General features: G+C 36.9%; 1 protein-coding gene across 6 annotated transcripts in view; it reads right to left on the bottom strand.

Moving 5' to 3' along the window:
- The window catches only part of LOC141387296 (matrix metalloproteinase-2-like), an 872,424-nt gene that overhangs the window by 709,247 nt on the left and 144,980 nt on the right, over positions 1–18,197 (bottom strand). For all 6 annotated transcript variants that reach the window (XM_073956778.1, XM_073956779.1, XM_073956777.1 and 3 more), the window contains exons 2-3: positions 15,307–15,408; positions 15,037–15,224 (exon numbers count right to left, since the gene is read on the bottom strand). In XM_073956778.1, the coding sequence (XP_073812879.1) occupies positions 15,037–15,224; positions 15,307–15,408 (290 nt within the window). The remainder of the gene's footprint in view (positions 1–15,036; positions 15,225–15,306; positions 15,409–18,197) is intronic.

Here is an 18,197-nt window from a genome sequence, read left to right as displayed (position 1 = left end):
GAAAGTGGCCAAAAATATTTAGAGTGTAAAAATCACGCCAATGCGCCGGTTACAGCTTTGTGCTGCTGCGAACAGTGTTTTAAGAAGCCACGAGCGTAACATTCTCCCCCCTTTCCCCTCTGGAGGGGGTATACGGTAAGAATTGTCTTATGCTCTTAATACAAAATGACATGAACAAAGGTCCCGATTATCTTATGATGCAAAAATAGCCTTGGGGAAACAAAACAATCTCCAAAACAACATAAAATCCAACCAATTTAGCGGATTAAAAAAATCAACATTTTTGTCTGAAAATTGGTAAAATTTTTAATATAGATCTTATAGCGTTCTTCCTGGAAGGAACGTATCGCCAACGTAAGATAAATTTGGAAGAAGATTTCTTCATCTTGCCACTGATACCAACAATGTTAATGTACGAGGTCATATAACAGAGTTATACGCTAATATATCCATAGAAACCCTATCCTAGGGCAGCTTTACTCAGCAGCCCACCATTTATAGTCTGGCACTAGATGGCAGCTGATTTTAATTATAAATAATCTTAAACCCATGACCTACTTTGGAAAATTATTCCCGAAGTAGGCACTGGTGGGCATCATGACTAAAACCTTAGGTCAAATTTAAGTATATGATCGAATTGGCATTACAAAATACACTAAGAAAATATGCAGCTTACTAGAATTCCACAACACGCTAAAACACTATTTTTAAATGAAAATAAAGCTATTACCTTCTCCTTCAAAATCCACTATCATATTTTGTTATACGTATTTGTTTCGCGATATTTTGAATATAATTACTTGCACTCAAAATATAGGTTGTACTCACAACAAAAAATATTAGTCAAATGTTCCGACTTTTGAAGCTATTGTTAAGAAGATCCCGTTCGAATGAAACAAAAATTAATACATGTTTTAAAACGTCAATGTCACAGTTGTCAGAGTTGCCTGATGTTGTACCAAAATTTTGACATTATTTTTTTTATTTTTGGCCAATGGGTGGATCCACTGTGCACCGGCTTGAATTTCCTGAGTGTGTTTTCCATTCATGAATTTGGGGATAAGCATGAGGCCTGCACTCGTTGATAAAAGATGTGACTTCCTGGTTTCTCCTTCAATGTTGGCGGGAAATATTGGCCTACTACCAGTTAAATGTAGCGAATATTTTAAAGCCCGTTTGGTCTTCCAAAAATCTTTTGAAAACCGCTCTAGCCTGAGAAATTTTTGAATAGCCCATGTGCACTTTTTCGCTCCAGGAAGAAGGCCAAATATACCACATTCAAGGGAATCAAGACCGCTATGTGGAATCCATCATACCCTACTTCACGTTATACTTTTCATGTACCAAAATTTTGTCTAATTGCTGCGTTTGTTTAGCGGAACGGGTAAGCCTAAATAGACAACCCAGCAGGTAAAATAATATATTATGAACCTTTTTAAAAATTTCACACAAAAAATTTACTAACAACTTATGCAAAACCTGAAAAAATATAAATTTAAATTCGATTGATTTTTAATTATGTGTCGGACGATATTAATATGTAAATATGTATGTAATTTTATGAACTCACACAAAAAACATAAATGGTCGTCGTCACATCTACATAATCACGCTATCAATTTAAACGTCAAGCTCTTAAATTAAATGAAGCATGAAAACGATATTTGTTGATGTTTATTTAGACATCAACAGCACGATGCCGCGGTTATGGCCACCAGAAACCGAACCGGAATAGCAACAAATATTTTAATTGTTTTGTTGACGACGGGTAAGGAGGAAATACAAACAGACAAGCTCTCGGGTAACATCTACACGAACACAACAAGAACATACGAAATGAAATCACTTCCATCTATCCTTCCAATTGGAAGGATATTTATTTAAACGAGGCAAAGAAATTAAAATGAAAAACATGAAAAAAACATCATCACGAATCAAATAAAACCCAGCGAATTGGCACGAAAAAGGCAAGAAGAGAGGTAAAATCAACCAAACGTACAACAATATTTTTATGCTTAATTATGCAATTTGCATAAAATACTAATTTTAAACTCGTAAGTCCATCAGCAGCTGCATACCCTTTGGGGCAGAGGGCGGTGTTCAACACCCCATCACAAGGGATCGAATGAGATTGGGTGGTGGCAAGTAAATTGCAATTCCGTTTTAATACTAAAAAACATAAAATTCAATTTGGCGCAAAGTGTTTAATGAACTTCGAAACATGGATGTCGACATGGACATTGTTGGACCAGTCGTCATTATTTTAAAACGGCCAGGGCAAGAAGAAAACAACAGCAACAGCAGCAGCAACAAAAAGGAATAATACATGGTATGGAGTGCAAAAAAACTTAGTAACACTCTCAGGGTATATCACCCGAATAGATTAAACAAAAAATCTCAGCAGATGTAAAGTGTAGCTGATGCAAAGCTTGGATGGCAAAATATGTTTCGTATATTAGAGTGTATTGGCCTCAAGTACTTATTTCAGAAAAATTGCATTTCACAAATGGTCACAGAATTTAGACTTTTTGTATTTAATACCAGGAAAAAAACGCATATCTGCTGTTATATGTATAAGCGTGGATTGACACAATGAACAATGTTTTGCCACATCACATGTATCTAATGATTTGGTCATGATTTCATGATCTTTCTCGGATTTATAAAATATATCGTGTTATTTGTCGATTACATGTTATTCTAAAATTTTTCTTTCAAAATTTGGTTTAAACAGCATTTATATGTTCTCCACTCCACCCTATACTGAAAATTAGATCCTTGGCAGTAATTAAACATCTACCAATTTGTATCCATTTGATGCAACAAACAAAGCAAAAGCAAAACAAAAAACGCAGTTACACAGTATCGTGGGAAATGCACCATAACATTTTTATCATAAATATTTCATTTAGTTTTATGATGAAAAACTTAACTAAATAAGACATCAGTGAGTGATAAATAAAATGTGTATACATATATACAAGAAAAACAACAATAACAACAACACTAGTATCCTGTTAGATATTTTAACTCTTCAAAAGCTTGCGGAAACGTCAATTCAGGATAAGAATATATATTTGTTCTTTTTTTATTTTAAAGTTCTCCCTCTGATGGTTTACATAAAATGCAACTTATAATAAACATAACAGCAATGAATTGTTCGGTTGATATTCTTAAAGTTATTTTATGCATGTCATTCCTTTTTTACAGAGCTCCTAAAAGTATACTTTATTCTTTGGGGTTTAAAAAAGAAGTATTAAGAAGAACTATAGTTAACCCCTAAATGCAACAGTGTAAACAATTTTAGTTACATTCTAACTCGAATAGTGTTGACAATTTCGCGTTTAATTGACTATACATTTAAATATTTTAACACTTTTTTATTTCCATTTATTACAACTGAATTCAAGCCTCATCAAGTAATATTACTCATGGTATAATAAGAAAGGTATGGCAGAGCTCACAGCTGATTACAATTTTTTTTCCGTTGGTGACCGACTTGTGTCAAACTCAATTTGAAATGTTTTGTTTTAATGCTCAAATTATGCAAATTTCAAAAAATAAAATACGTACATATGTATATTAGGGATATAACTTTTTGCACTTTTTTGCAGATATCGAAAATACCACCACATAGCCGTGTAGAGCATGAAAAACTATTATAAAATAAGGTGTAATTTTTTTCTTTATCGCGAAAAAAGTTTCCGCACCAAATGCATTGAAGTTCAGTAATGCATTTTTTAATTTTTAGTAATTGCGGTCGGTGCTGAAACTTTTTTCATCGAATCGATCTTAGAAACGCGTTTTCATTATTAGGACAAAATTCCCCACATGGTACTGGTGTTGTATTTTTGTAGAAAACAAATACAATTCTCACAGGCAAGGTCAACAAAAACAGCCTGTAACTTTCGCGAATTCGTTGCAAATGACCCCAAATTCTCTTGTCCGATAGGTACAACAAATATAAACATAAAATTCACGAGTTTATAAAGAAAAACCAAAAATTGCAATAGTGTCAAAAGTTCCTAATATGCTGCGAAATGGCGCGATTTGAGATCAAATTGGTCCAGAACGCTTTGATAATGATTTTAAATTAGATTACATAAAAATAAAAATTTTAATGAAAAGCAAATATGTTGTTATAACAATTGACACCGTATTTCATAATAGTTGTCCATGCTCTATACGGCTATGTGGTGGTATTTTTTTGGTTATAGCCCTAATGTACATATGTATTTTCATAAATCAAAAAGGAATTTTAATCATAATAATAAATTTAAAACCACAGCGGCTTATCTTTCACAAAATGAGAAGCTGTCGCGTGTGCAAAAACCTGATTGGAAAGTAAAATGGATACATTTTTAGAATTTGCATGCTTCTCCATTTGAAGAATAATTAAAAACATTGTAATGCATACATCGTTGGAATAAGACAAGTCTCCCCTCTCAAGTGTTGGCTATTTAACAATGTATCATATCAGTGAATAAAAATAATCAATAAAGACCAAAGCTTCAGTTTATATTTCGAATGTAATATTCTCCAGATTTTTCATTTATTTATCACTATATGGTATCTTAATCTCCAGTAGACGATAGCATGTTTCAGTCGTCCACGCAAGCCACATCTATTTGCAATAAGATGAGAAGTAGGAGCAAAGTTCTTAAGTCGCTGACCGGTAGCGCTTGGGGTGCTGACAAAGAAATCTTGTTGACTTCATAAGGTACTGGACATACAGTCTGTTGTTAGTCGCGTCACTCGTGGAAAACAACCACCACAAGAAAAATGTGTAAGTGACGGAAAGTTTGTTCTTGAAGTTTTCATGTGGTTGTTGTAACGCGGCACTCAATAGATTGTATGTGCCGAGGCCTTTAGAAAGCAATAGGCCGTTCTGTGGTAAGCTATGCTGAGCCAATGTGTTATGCAAATGTTAGCTCTACGCAGTGGAAGAATATTCAAACTTGCCGGAATGCCGCCCTGATGACTGCAATAGGGTGCCTCTTCATCACACCAGTAGACCATCTTCATGAGGAGACGAAGGTTTTGCGGGGCATCAGCACAGGATTTTTGCGATGCAGTACCTGCATGGGTCTCATCGCAGTGAGCATCCCTATCACGATTTAATAGACAGACTTCCCAGGCACGTCATGATCTAGGGAGATTGAGAGGTCAAAAGGTATAAATATAAACATTTAGAGCCTATCAGGAAGGCTTGGATAGCATTCACACTGATGCAGTCGCGAAGGCCCAACAGTGTGAATGCCGTACTTGCGCATCCATCGCAATAGAAGAACGCCAGCTCTCAAGGCAAACACTAGTGGTTTTAGCCCAGTTAAGATCCGGACGATGCAGCCGCCTCAATTCGTATCTGTCCCGAATTGATGTCATGATGCCCACACATGCATTTGTTTAGCTGCCCAGCTAACCCCTCTCACCGTTTCCCCATTCTGTATGGACGCAGGTCCAGTCCGTTGCAGAATTTTTGAGTCTGGACACAGAGGAACCGGACAACTGAAATAATACCCGAACGAATATATTTGCGCCGCCACAACAACATCGTTTCTAGTAGATCCGAATAAAAATTTATTGTGTGCTATTTATATTTATCACATTTCATTAATTTTGAAATTTGAATAAGAAACAAACATAAACAAAAACAAAACTTGACGTTTATCACAATAGACAATTTTGAAAGGAAGCGGGCATAACGTGTAGGGTTGATTTTCTATGGTTTTTTCGAACCTGTTCTACCTTTCTTATTATACCATGATATTACTCTATTATACATGTATAAATATTTCTACATTTGTGTTGAGTAAGTAATTCGATAATTACACTCTAATGAAATAGTCTTATCCCCATTATTATAAGTCTTCTTTTGTTATAGTTTGGATTTCCCGAACAGATTTATAGCGTTCCGGTCAACTTAAAGTTAAAAGTGATGATTGAATTTCAAGGAAGAGCTTCATGTCATTAACTTTCAATGTGAAAACGTGTAGGGGGAAACTCCAGACTTAAACAATCATGTGAAAATTATATTTTTAATGCCTCCAAATTAGTTTATTTTGCATTTTCAAATCCATCAGATAGTAAAAGAATACATGTAATAATGGCCCATATTACTACTAATATTTCCTTCCATTTACTACTAATATTTCGTTCCATATGTTCGTAGTAGATATTCTTCATATCAATATTTTTATGATGACGGATTTTGTTGGCATACGTCTGTGCTAGTTTCCTTATTTCCTCGGTGATCAGTTTTACGCCAAGTAGATCAGTATTGCGTACATACTAAGGAGCTTTAACAATGGATTGTAATATTTTATTTTTTAATTGTTGGAACTTTTGAATATCATGTGGGTTATCATATGGGTTTTATTATTTGGTTGTAGACAAAAATTTTATTGGTAATAGAGACACTGGATTTTAATGCGAATATCCATTTTAGTTCGTTTAATTTAATTATTATTTCTTGAACTTTCTTCTTGATGTGTTCCTTCCACTTGATCTTCGCATCTAGCGTCATCTCTAGATACTTTGCTGTATTAGCATATGGAATTTTTATGCCGTTTATGTACAAAGGTGATGGTTGTATATTATTTTTGTTTGTGAAAAGCATGTGGATAGAATTGCTTTCATTTAATAGTATTCTCCATTTTTTGTCCAATTCATGACATTAGTTAGGGCTTTTTTAAGTATGTTAGAAGCAAGCTCTTCAGTTTCACCGTATGCTAATATTGCAGTATCATCTGCAAATGTGGCTGTCAGGCGTTAAGGGCATATCCCGAGTATATATCAAATAGAAAAGTGGGCCAAGGACACTTACTTGGGGCACACCAGCTTTTATTTGTTTATGTAAAGAGTATTCCGTTTCAATTTTAACGCGGAAGTAACGGTCTTTTAAATAGGATTTTAATACTTCATAATATTGTACTGGTAAATATTTATGTAATTCGTAGAGAAGGCCTTCGTGCCACACCTTATCAAAAGCTTGGCTTACGTACAAAAAGACTGGAGGGCAGACTTCTTTTTTGTCTATTGCTTTTTCGGCTATATTAACATTTCTATGAACTTACTGTATTGTAGCATGTTCTTCTCTGAAACCAAATTGGTGAAATGGAATCAAATTTCTTCTAAAACATATGTTCTTTGAGCGTTTGACAAGAAGCTTTTCAAATATTTTTGATAATATTGGGCGGTACGATTTTAGATCATTTGGCGGTTTACCAGGTTTTTCAAAAACAATTATCTCCGCTACTTTCCATTGCAGTGGTACATACGTAAGCTTAAAGCAAGCAAGGATTTTTCCTGTTATTAAATCATAGCCAGGCTATTTTTTTATATGTCTTTATCAATGACCGTTTTTAGTTTCCCGAATGTAACTTCTTCGATAGCCTCAGTATCGAATTTTGGAATAAATCCTACTACTTCATATTTCCCCCAAACTTTGAACAAAGCATGTAAAATAAACACTTTTGATGGGTTTTTATACCAAAAGCCATACTTATAACACACTTTATAAAATAACATTAATTTGCAAACTCAGTCACTCTAAATTTTTTGCACCGATCAAGGATGCAAACTGTGACTTTCTAAACATTTAGGTGTCCATAATTTGAAAAATTTATGTTCGCCGATCCTCATGATTTTTATTATGAAATAAATTAGAGTACATGTAATTTAAAAATGTTGCGAAAAAACAATAAGAAGAAAAATAACGGCTGTCAAAAGTCTCATATAAGAATTTGTAAAATAATATGTTTTTTAGAGTAGAAATTCAGTTAAACTATCGATGTTGTAAAAATGTTCGTACCGAAACTACGTATTTTATTATTATTAATTCTTGATAATTGATCGATTTTTAATGTAACAACTAAGTTTTGTTCCATTATAATATATATTTGATAAAAAATTGTGTTGGTAAAAAAAAAATTTAAAAACAAGAAGTAAAATCAAGAAGCGAATTATTAAATGGAGTGCGTAAAAATTGTACGGCAAGGTACAGCTTAATTATTTTGACAAACATAATAGTTGAGTTTCTGTAATTACTGTAATTTCTTGCCCCCTAGGTTTACAGACAGATTATAATGGCGATTACAAGAAGGTTCGGAAAACAAACGTAGTGTCGGAAAATGTGCCTTGCTAAAATATATAACAAACCTGATTTGAAAGGATGTTGTGTACGCAAAATGTGTGTCATCCCACCGAATAAAAGCATTCGTGATGTTGGATCGACTACTTCCCTATACTGCGAAAGACCTGCAATGGGGTTCGAGGAGTTGTCTCTCCGCCAACATAGTCCAGCAATTATCTCCAGCCTCCTCTCAAAAACTACAGATCTCCCTAAGTTATGTCTTTAGACCAAGTGCTTGCACATGTTACACGACTTTTGTTTCATACGATTTTTTTTTGTGTTTCTTATTTAAATTGGCGAGTTATTTCCAAATCCGGCAGCAGTTTTCTTCCATCAGCTCTTGTTCTAGAGATATAACTCAGGACCCTATACTAAGATTTTTACACAGATTTTGGTTACCTTGGCAAACAAACTTCTATTTTGATACTTTTTAAACATGAATCTGTTCATTCATCGTGAATATACATTTGAAAATATATAAGACCCATATCGGACTGCAGAAATTGAACATTTTGAGTACTTTAAACTAGAATACGTCACCAGTAGGCCAATTCTGTAACTTTTAACAACTATAGCTATTGTTTAAATTTCTTTTGTTGTTGTTACAACAATAAAACAAACAAATGAAGTGGTTGTAAGATAAACAATGATTAAATTATTAAAAAGTTACACAATAGGCCCCCATGACAGATAAAGGGTGCTTCGTCAAAATGCGTGGTGTATCCACGACAATATGCTTGTGAAAACAAAGATGTCAAGTGGGTGGTAACATCCGTAATTAAATTTAAACGTAAAACTTTTTGACATTGTCGCAAAAGATTGTTAATGAACGCTTGGTGGCGCGAATAGGTTATCATATTTCAATTTTTTCATTCACGAGCAAATACTACACCTTTGTCAGATATAATTCGAATTATTTTAATTGTAAATCGAGAATTATATTTGTAATTCGATAATTTAATTTTTAATTCGAATTATTCCATTTGTAATTCGAATTATTCCATTTGTAATTCGAATTTTTCCAGTTGTAACTTGAATTATTCAATTTGTAATTCGATGAAATGTTTCGAATTACAAATGGCATTGTTTGAGATCGTTTCAGAAATCTGTACGGAAAATCGGAAGAAAAAAATTCCTTTTATTTCCCAAGGATTTTCTTTCGATATTGCTCCGACATTTCGTTCCAAAATTATATCAACCACTTTATACACTTTCGACAGGATATCTTTACGATTTCGGATCCGACATCAAACGTAGCGCCTGAATTTCGTACCAATTTCATTACGATGTCGGTTAATGATCAATAATGCATCTGAAATAGGAAAGCCGACGATTCGAACCCACACACCCACCACTATGTGACATGCATGTTTCGCATTCGGTAAAGGCTCTTCAGACATATAAAGACTTCGCCCTGAATTTGCCTTTTGGGCCACCTCCTTAAATTCGCCTTGCCTAAAACAAGATCACCTAACACCAGGGTCTTAGGCGACTACTTGTCCATAGCAAACTGTATTCAAACGGGGCCTAGTGGATACCTGGGCGCCTTAACGAGTAACTTGGAGATAGCAAAGAAAACCTATGTAGTTTGAAGGACGTATCTGGGAAGTCTTATTTGAACATTCTTCTAAATTGGTACTTCGATTTTAGGCACGAACATAGAACCGATAGTGCGTAGGCGTTTCTCAGCATAGGCAATTATGTGTGTGCTAGTGTTGGTGACCTTTGCTGGCTTAGAATAAGTTTTAAGTTTTACGGCCTTCTTTAATTTCCTATATTAATATTTTCGTTGATTGCCAGTCTTTTTCAAAATCGAATTATTGGCCTTATTTCTTTTCGTTTTTTTTCTATAAGCACGACATTAGCAACACTTATTACTCAAATTTCATTTATATATATGTAGCATACTTTTAGACACTTAGTATAAAATGTTATGTACAGTGCTAGCATGTTTTATTGTTACAGTTTAACATCGATTCTCCGTTATGGCCGGGGCCCGCATCAACATCACGGATAAAAGTCGATTTTCCAGGTTAATAAAGTAATGTTCAATGCTATTCTATCCAAACGAATTTGTGGCAGTTACTACAAACCTGAAGTTTCGTCTTGAGCTTAACGGAAAATGGTTATTATGCTGTTGTTTCTATTATAGTCTATTAAAATAACCAATTAATTGGTTCATATTCGACCTAAAGGAACAGAAACTTTTATTCTTTTCTACAGACACAACTTCTTGTCTTACTTCTTATTTAAGCTATGGTAAAACTGAACATGCCTTTATGTGTATGCATTTAATGTAGATCAAGTATGAGCAAAATACAACAACAAAATAAAAAGAACATCAACTTTGAATGTCATGCAGGACAAATGCAAGCTGCGATATACACTAATTTCCCTAGTTGTTGCCACCCACCATCTCTGATATTTTTTTTTCTAGCAAGCTTCCCCAGATTTCAATCAGCGTTGTTCTTATTATTTTTTGTTGATTCTTAACTATCACCCCTGATGATAGTTCGCTTTCATAGTTCTCATTAACATGTTTTCCATCCATCCATATATTTTTTGTCCGCCCATCCATCCATTTGCAGCGATGGATGGAAATTAATTCAGATTTTTTTGCTTTGTAGAAAACTGTGCAATAAAAATTACAATTAACACGTTACGCTTCGTTTGACATTTGAATTAATTGAAAATATTGTAAATTGTGAACGCTACAGGATGCAGCAGGACATAAGAAACAAAAACAACAACAGCGGCACTACTAGTATTGCAAAGGGTCATATAAACGACAACCGAAGATTGAAGAAGTGGTAGAAGAAAAAAAAAATAAACGAAAACAGCGGAACGACAGGATATTACGGTTTCTTAACTGACTTCTTAACTCTGTTATGTGCGGGAGTTTTTAACAAACCAGCAACAACAATGTTTTTAAAGAGGAAAATAACAAGCGAAGCAGCGAATGTGGGTGTCAACGATACAACAGTAGAGTATATTTTGTACATTGAACTGCATGCAACTGCATCTGCATCCTTATGATAAATCATTAAAAATTTCTAGGCGAAAAGATTTCGCTGTTCATTAGTATATGCAGCTAGTTATTTTAATGGTAATTATGCAACGCACATAATATAGGGGTCGTCGGAAACAAGGTCTTTCTTTAAGAGATGAGATGTAAGCCTACAAAAATAAAATATTCACTTTTAAGCTGATAGTTGTTGTGCTAGAATTTACATTTATTTAAGTTTAATAAGAAACATTATTGCTATTGTCGTTTGGTCCATCTTGAATTCATATATCACGAACATCCCGAAGAATCGCAACTGAAGAATCGCACCTAAAGTGGCTTTCCTATTGCAACAGTCTGATCAACACATACCTATCTCGCTTGCCCCTGGCTCTAATGACCCGGACATGGAATGTATGGCGTTATCAGTCAGGTGTGGAACTGCCGAGGTAGAGTGGCTTACAGTATACATTCCGCCTATAAATAGTTGTATTCAACATTAGCGCATTTTGGAAGATCATAACTAGAGTTGTACAATCTAGTTCATTTGAAGGATCTAGTTCAATAGCTCAGCTCTTTTAACTGAACTAGTTAAGTAATCTAGTTCATAGTTCACTATCCAGTTCAATCATTCGGATCAGAATCGTTCTCGGGCTCTTATCATTCGCTTGATGAAAACATACACACATACACCAAATAGGAACAGACATTAGAATAGTATAATTAAACTACAAAAATATTTAGATCATTTTATTCCATTCATAAAGAAAGATTAAGTTTAGAAAAAGCCTCCTTCGGAAAAAATTGTAATTAGAATTTCATTTAAGTGGCTGGCAAAAAACCTTATGTTGTGCGTTTGTAGAAATTACAACTGCAAAAAAGCTTTATGTATGTTTCTTCTTTTCCATTTTTCTATCCAAAACAAGGCAAATTGTATGATAATTGATTCGATATATCGGATGTGTTATGTCGACAATGTTCTTTTTGTAGAAATTACTTTTATTACAATGATCCAAAACATAAACAAAACTCATTACATTACGAAGGCATCACTTAACACAGAAAACGGCGTCACTTTATTTCTATGTGAATGACATGCTGAACTAGATTGTGAATCGTTTGTTCGTTGATTGTTCTTTGTGGATCTTTCGGTCTGCGCTCAGTGATCTACTGAACTATAATGAACTATATTGTCAGATCTAGTTCATACGCTCTTTTCAATGAATCGTTCAATTGAACTAGTTCGTTCATGAACTATACAACTCTAGTCATTATGAGATTTCCGTCCTCGGAAATAACCAGAGGGGTGTAGACCTACATTGAACAGGACGATAGCTCTATGTTTTGCGCGGTCAATGAGTACGCCACTATCAGAATTAGCGGCGAGTGTCACAATTTGCCAGATATAACCATCGTGTCACTGTCTCTTGGGTCAGACCATCTCTCCGTAACTGTCTACAATAGCCAACCGCCCACATCACCGACATCATCACATGAAAAAGATAATTGGCCTAGTTTTCGAGAATTCACTAATCACCGCTTCAGAGATTTGGCAACCCTTCTGATGTTTAGGTAGCAGAGAGGACGTTCCGAGGCATATATATAATTGCTGGGTGTATACCCGAAGTAAGACCAAATTTCCCAGCAGAAGCGACGGGATTAAGAAATGAGCATGATGCGCTTCGTCGGGCCAACACCAGTGACTCAGGGTCAGGCAGCTGACACTGAATGTTAAGTGGTTGGTCGGTGAGGGTAAGCGAAAAAAGTGGCTAAATCATCTGAAGAGTTGCAACATTGGAGCAGGAATAAGTGAATTGTGGGCAACGGTTAAGTCACTCGAGATCCCTAGAAGAAGGAAGATATGAACTCACTCACGTTTAGCGACGTTACGCTGACCTATCGGAAGAGGTGTGCAAGTTATTTCAATCGACAATTTGGCGATCATTACTACGTCGCATGGTGGTTCCTCCTCGGCAGGAATAGATCTATCCTACCACCAAAATTTACAATGATCGATGATGTGCCATCAGGAACGCCAAATCATCCAAAGCATTGGGCTCTGACGGAATCTCCATGGTAAAGCTGAAATAGCTGGATGTGGTGAGAATCAAGTATCTTACTGAAGTTTTCGACCTGTCGTTAGCCCCCCGCATTGTTCCCGTAGTCTGGAAAATGGACAGGGCGGTTCTTCAGTAGCCAGGCAAAGATTGCCAGCAAAGGTGAATTGAAAAGACCGATTTCATTTATGTCATCCGTAGCAAAAACTCTAGAGACCTCACAAATAGATATCCAGTTGTCGATCATTAGCATGGATTCCGGAAGCAGCACAGCACGACAGCAGCGCTAGACGGAATCTCCACACATACTAGTGGAGGTCTCAACCACAGCAAGCCGTGGAAGAGGACAGTGTTGGTGGCTCTCGACGTATCAAAAGCCGTCGATACTTTCAAGCACCCCACTCTGTTTGGGGATTTTGAACAGACTATCCTCCGGCCAAGCTTGAAACATTTGCATAATCCATTATATGTGTTGACGTCGGTCGTACGTCAGGAACAAGGATTTCAAGTACCGTAGAAGGAAACAGGGAGTTTCCATGTGGGGTGATATCTGCGGAAATATTTAACCTCTAACTCTCCCGTATTCCACCCGTACCGACAGCATTGAGGTCGTAACGTATGCGAAAGATTGTAAGATTTTGATGTCAGGTAAACCTTAACTCCTATTTGGCTGATCGTACCAACTTCTTCCATGCCAGAAGTATACAAATACCCGTCACTAAATATACGGGAACTCTGTTCAACACATGAACTGCAGAGGTGAGCACTGAGTTGAATTTCATGGTAGATGGTAGCGCAATTCCGACCGCTAACTACACCAAGATTCCAGACATTACATTGTACGATGTCCGCTCATGCTACAGTTATGTGCGACAAGCTGAGGTGTAGGAACAAGGTCCTCAAGTCTCAAGCTATACTTGGGGTGCAGGCAAAGAAACCTTGTTGACCACATATAACGCGATAGGTCGGTCTGTGGTAAACTTTTCGGCGCCATTGTGGTAGACGAATATAAGTGAAACACAATGGACAAATATACCTGCCACTATACCGTCCTGAGAACTACCTGAAGAGACAAAGATGCTTCCAGTAACGCAACAGAATGGCCAACCTAATCACCAAAAGGTGGTTAGGACTCCTCCATTCAGGCATGACAGGAGAGGTGTTCATGATCTAGAAAGAGAGATCCAACATTACAAGAGAGAACCCCTAGAGCAGCAAACATATTAAGCAGGTTTGAACAAGGTTCAAGGTTTGAATAGTATTCAAACAGATGCAGTAGCAGATGCCTTAAACAACCATCACAGCTGAAGAGCATTAGCTACCACGACAAACCAGAGCAGTTTTGGCTCAACTTCGCTAGGGATAGTGCAGCCTAAATTCTTGTAAGGCAAGGATTGAGGACAGCGTGTAAAACACCTGCCCAGCACGCGGCACAAGCTCACACGACGCACTGCACTTTTTCAACTGCTCTGCCAAACCTATTCAACTAACTCCATTAGCTTTGTAGTAACAACTCAACGAATCAGCCACATTCCTTGAATTGGAAATAGGTCCAGAGCCAGATTACGCAGAAAAATGAACTTACAAACATATCATATGCTGTTACAACAACAACCAGCTGAGCGTTAAAGGGAGGTATAAGAAATGTGAATTCATGAATTCAGAGGCAGACCCTAAGGCAATCTATATAGGAATGGAATTACATAAAATGCTTTTCGTGAGTGGTTGCCCTCCAGAGCCTCAGGTCCGCAATGAACTGTTTTGCTTTTTTCTTTCCAACAGAAGTATGAATTTCTGCTCCATATCGGAAAATATGAAATTCTCCACATATCATCACTTACCTCCATGTTAAATCAGTTTTATCCCATTTGGGTCCCTGCAGCACATAACGCTTCATACGTCCATGATGTAAATTGTCCGGTGAAAATGATAATGTTTGTTTGCTATCGCCAACACCACAACGTGGTCGTTTGATGAGCTTTTTCGTTTCCTTATCAAGTTCGCCGGTCACTGGAATGTTGCCAAAGCGCTACAGAAAAAAACAAAAGCACAAAAACATAAATTGCTTATCTTTAAAACAAAACTTCCGTTACACTTTTTGTGGTGCTTACCTGTAAATTTTGAATCGCTTCCTTAAATTGTTCTTCAGTCCTTAAAGCTCCCGTTTCAAAGTCTGACTTTGGTAGATAATCAAACTCCATTAAATAGTTGTACTGCAAAGAAAACAACGAGACAAGATAACAGCAGGCATTAGTTTTAGCTTTCGAATTAAGCGATTGCTGTTTTGTAATATGGGGTAGAGGAGGTTATTGGCATAACATTTTAATGGGCATAAAGCCAGGCAATCTATGAACAACACAACAACAACTGTTTGTAGGGCCTATTAGATGGCCTCTTTCTCTCTTTGTCTCCCCCTGGATTAAAAATGTAAAGCTAAGTTTTAACCATCCTGCCACCCCCATGTCCTAATGCATATTTATGGCATTGTTGCTGGTCATGTTCTGTTGTGCCAGTTGTTGGCTTTTGTAATATTTTGGCCAAGAAAATTTCTAAATTTTTTTTGCTGTCTTTTGTTGGCGAGATGATGGTTATGTTGTTCTTGCTATTTCCCTCTTTTTTGTTTTGTGGCATTTTGCGAAGAGTGTTGATGGTTGTTTGCCATCAAAATATATCTCTTCACAATGCCCAGAAAATGTTTAAAGGAAACTCTTAGTAACACCCTCAAATATCCTAACCGCCACGACTCTGCCAAATTATCCATAGTTATGTTGCCAGTTTAGTTATAATGTTGCCATAATGTGGGTGGGTGACTTTGTGTTGTTGGTGCGTTTGTTGCCTACAACAGGATGTGATAGTACTTAGTGTTGGTTTTGTGTGTTTGTATTTGTGGCAGTTGTTTTGTGGCCAATCTATAATGTTCTTCTTGGCTATTTATTGTAATATTTGTATAGCTGTAGCTACTTTTTTGGTATAATAACCAAATCTATGACATAATTTCTTTATTTGAAAGAAGAAAAAATAGATAGTGTGGGAAGAGGATCGAAGTTATGGAGAACTTAAGAAATGAAAGGCATTTTCATTAGGATTTGGGGTTTGTAACTACAAGGTATGCCAGAGCTAAGGAAATAATGAACAAAAATCGCGCCGAAGAGCAATTGCGTACTGCAGTCGGTATGATAAAAATGATCCGAATACCACCAGTGAAGAAGATTTTCAGCTGATAAGGACGAACCTTAAGATTGCGAGGAAGTTCGAAAGCAGCATTTCTGGAACTGGAGGATCCCGACCGAGGCCTCTATGGAGGTGACGACCGAGGGAACCTCCTATTCATGATTACTGTAGTCGTTAAAAAAATCCGAACCTCTCCCTCAGTTGGCAAAACGGCTTTGGCAGATTAGCAACACGAAATGGTTGAGGAGGTGTCAAAGCCGTAGGCATCTCAAAGAGGAATCCTATGGTGACAACTCGGTCTCAACTGGCAAATGTTGAGAAAAAGTTGAGACTCTGGATACCCCTTAAAGTGAAAAACGTAAGTCCTACTGGAGAGACCAACATCTCGTTAGTCAGTGCATCTTTGCAGAAACCTAGCATGTCAGTGAAGGCGAGCCCAGCTCTTCGCCAAAACTATGGCCGTCTAATATGAAGCATTTGGACAATGCTCCTCGACATATTATCCCAAATTATATCAGGTTAGCGATAATTGACAAGGCTGACCCCAATGGATGCATCACCGATTGTCATTAGTTACTGGCTGAGGGACATCTTCATCTCAGACGTTGTATATCAGAACAACTTACGGTTCGGGCAGTCAGCTCTGTTCAAGTGAGTCATGTTTAGCAGCTGCGAGAATATGTAATCGGTAGATTTTTCTAATTCAGGCATTTAATGGTGGTTAAACCTGTAGCTAAGATTCCGTGTGGGATAACCGTCTTTCATGAAGTTAGAGAGAATACTGAAGTTAATCGAGGGACAAAACGTTGGTCTTCGGATGAGAAGGTGGAGAATTCTAAATTCCTTTCCGAAAAACGGAGAACTTGCCATTAAGCTTGCCGCCGAAAAGTTTGAAGAAAACTATCTATGAAGTTGAGGGGGTACTAAAGTACGGATTAGGAATGTTACGCTTCCGAATACATCCGAAGCGCCAGTAGGATGGAAGCAGCAAGAGCTAAGCTTTGTGCAGATAAACCTGCATCATTGCAAGGCTGCTGCTGTTGAACTCCTGCAAACTCTCTTTACCTTAGATATCTACTTCGACCGCTAGTTTATTAAGGTATAAATCATGGATATTCCTCCTGGCATGCTCGGGTGGGGGTGTTCTATCCCCCAATGGAGATTGGGATGACTCTCACGGAAACACCCGATCATGAACTCCTAACAGAGTATGACAACACAATGCACAATGTCTCTTCGTGAAGATGGTACACTGATGACATGGAAAGGTTTCCTGTTGCCCTTATCAGGGCGGCCTTACCATACACCAACCTATTGACGTATGTACAGTGCAAAAGGGTTTCCTTATCTGGACCACAAGTGCTAGCGGCTGGAGACTTGGAGGTCTTGTTCCTACTCGTACCACGTGAACATACTGTCGAATGTCACCTGTTATCTTTTCGGAATTCTGCTTTAATCGATAATGACATTCAGAGCTCAGTGCTCATCTCCACAGTCCATGTGATGAACAGAGTGGCCGTTGATTTAGTTTCATATTCCTCAGAAGGAAGAACTGCACTAAGTCAGCTATGTAGATATTTAACATATCACATGTGTCTTCTCTATTAAATCTAAGACTGTTCAAAATTGTAGGTATATCTTAAACACGAACCTGAGTACAAGTTCGGTAATCTCAGAACGTAGAACTGCGTTCTCTTTCTCACTTCGTATGTCAGAGATCAGAACTGCCTGATGGGTAATTACAGCATCTATGGCAAGTTAGTGTGTCATAGTCTGAAAAAATAAAAGCTACAGGCTGTTTCCTCGACTTTTCTATTCACTCTCATCCCTT

This window comes from Musca autumnalis, unplaced genomic scaffold, assembly GCF_047663935.1.
Source record: "Musca autumnalis isolate F117 unplaced genomic scaffold, ASM4766393v1 scaffold_5, whole genome shotgun sequence".
Taxonomy (NCBI): domain Eukaryota; kingdom Metazoa; phylum Arthropoda; class Insecta; order Diptera; family Muscidae; genus Musca; species Musca autumnalis.
This window is presented reverse-complemented; position numbering and strand designations above follow the sequence as displayed.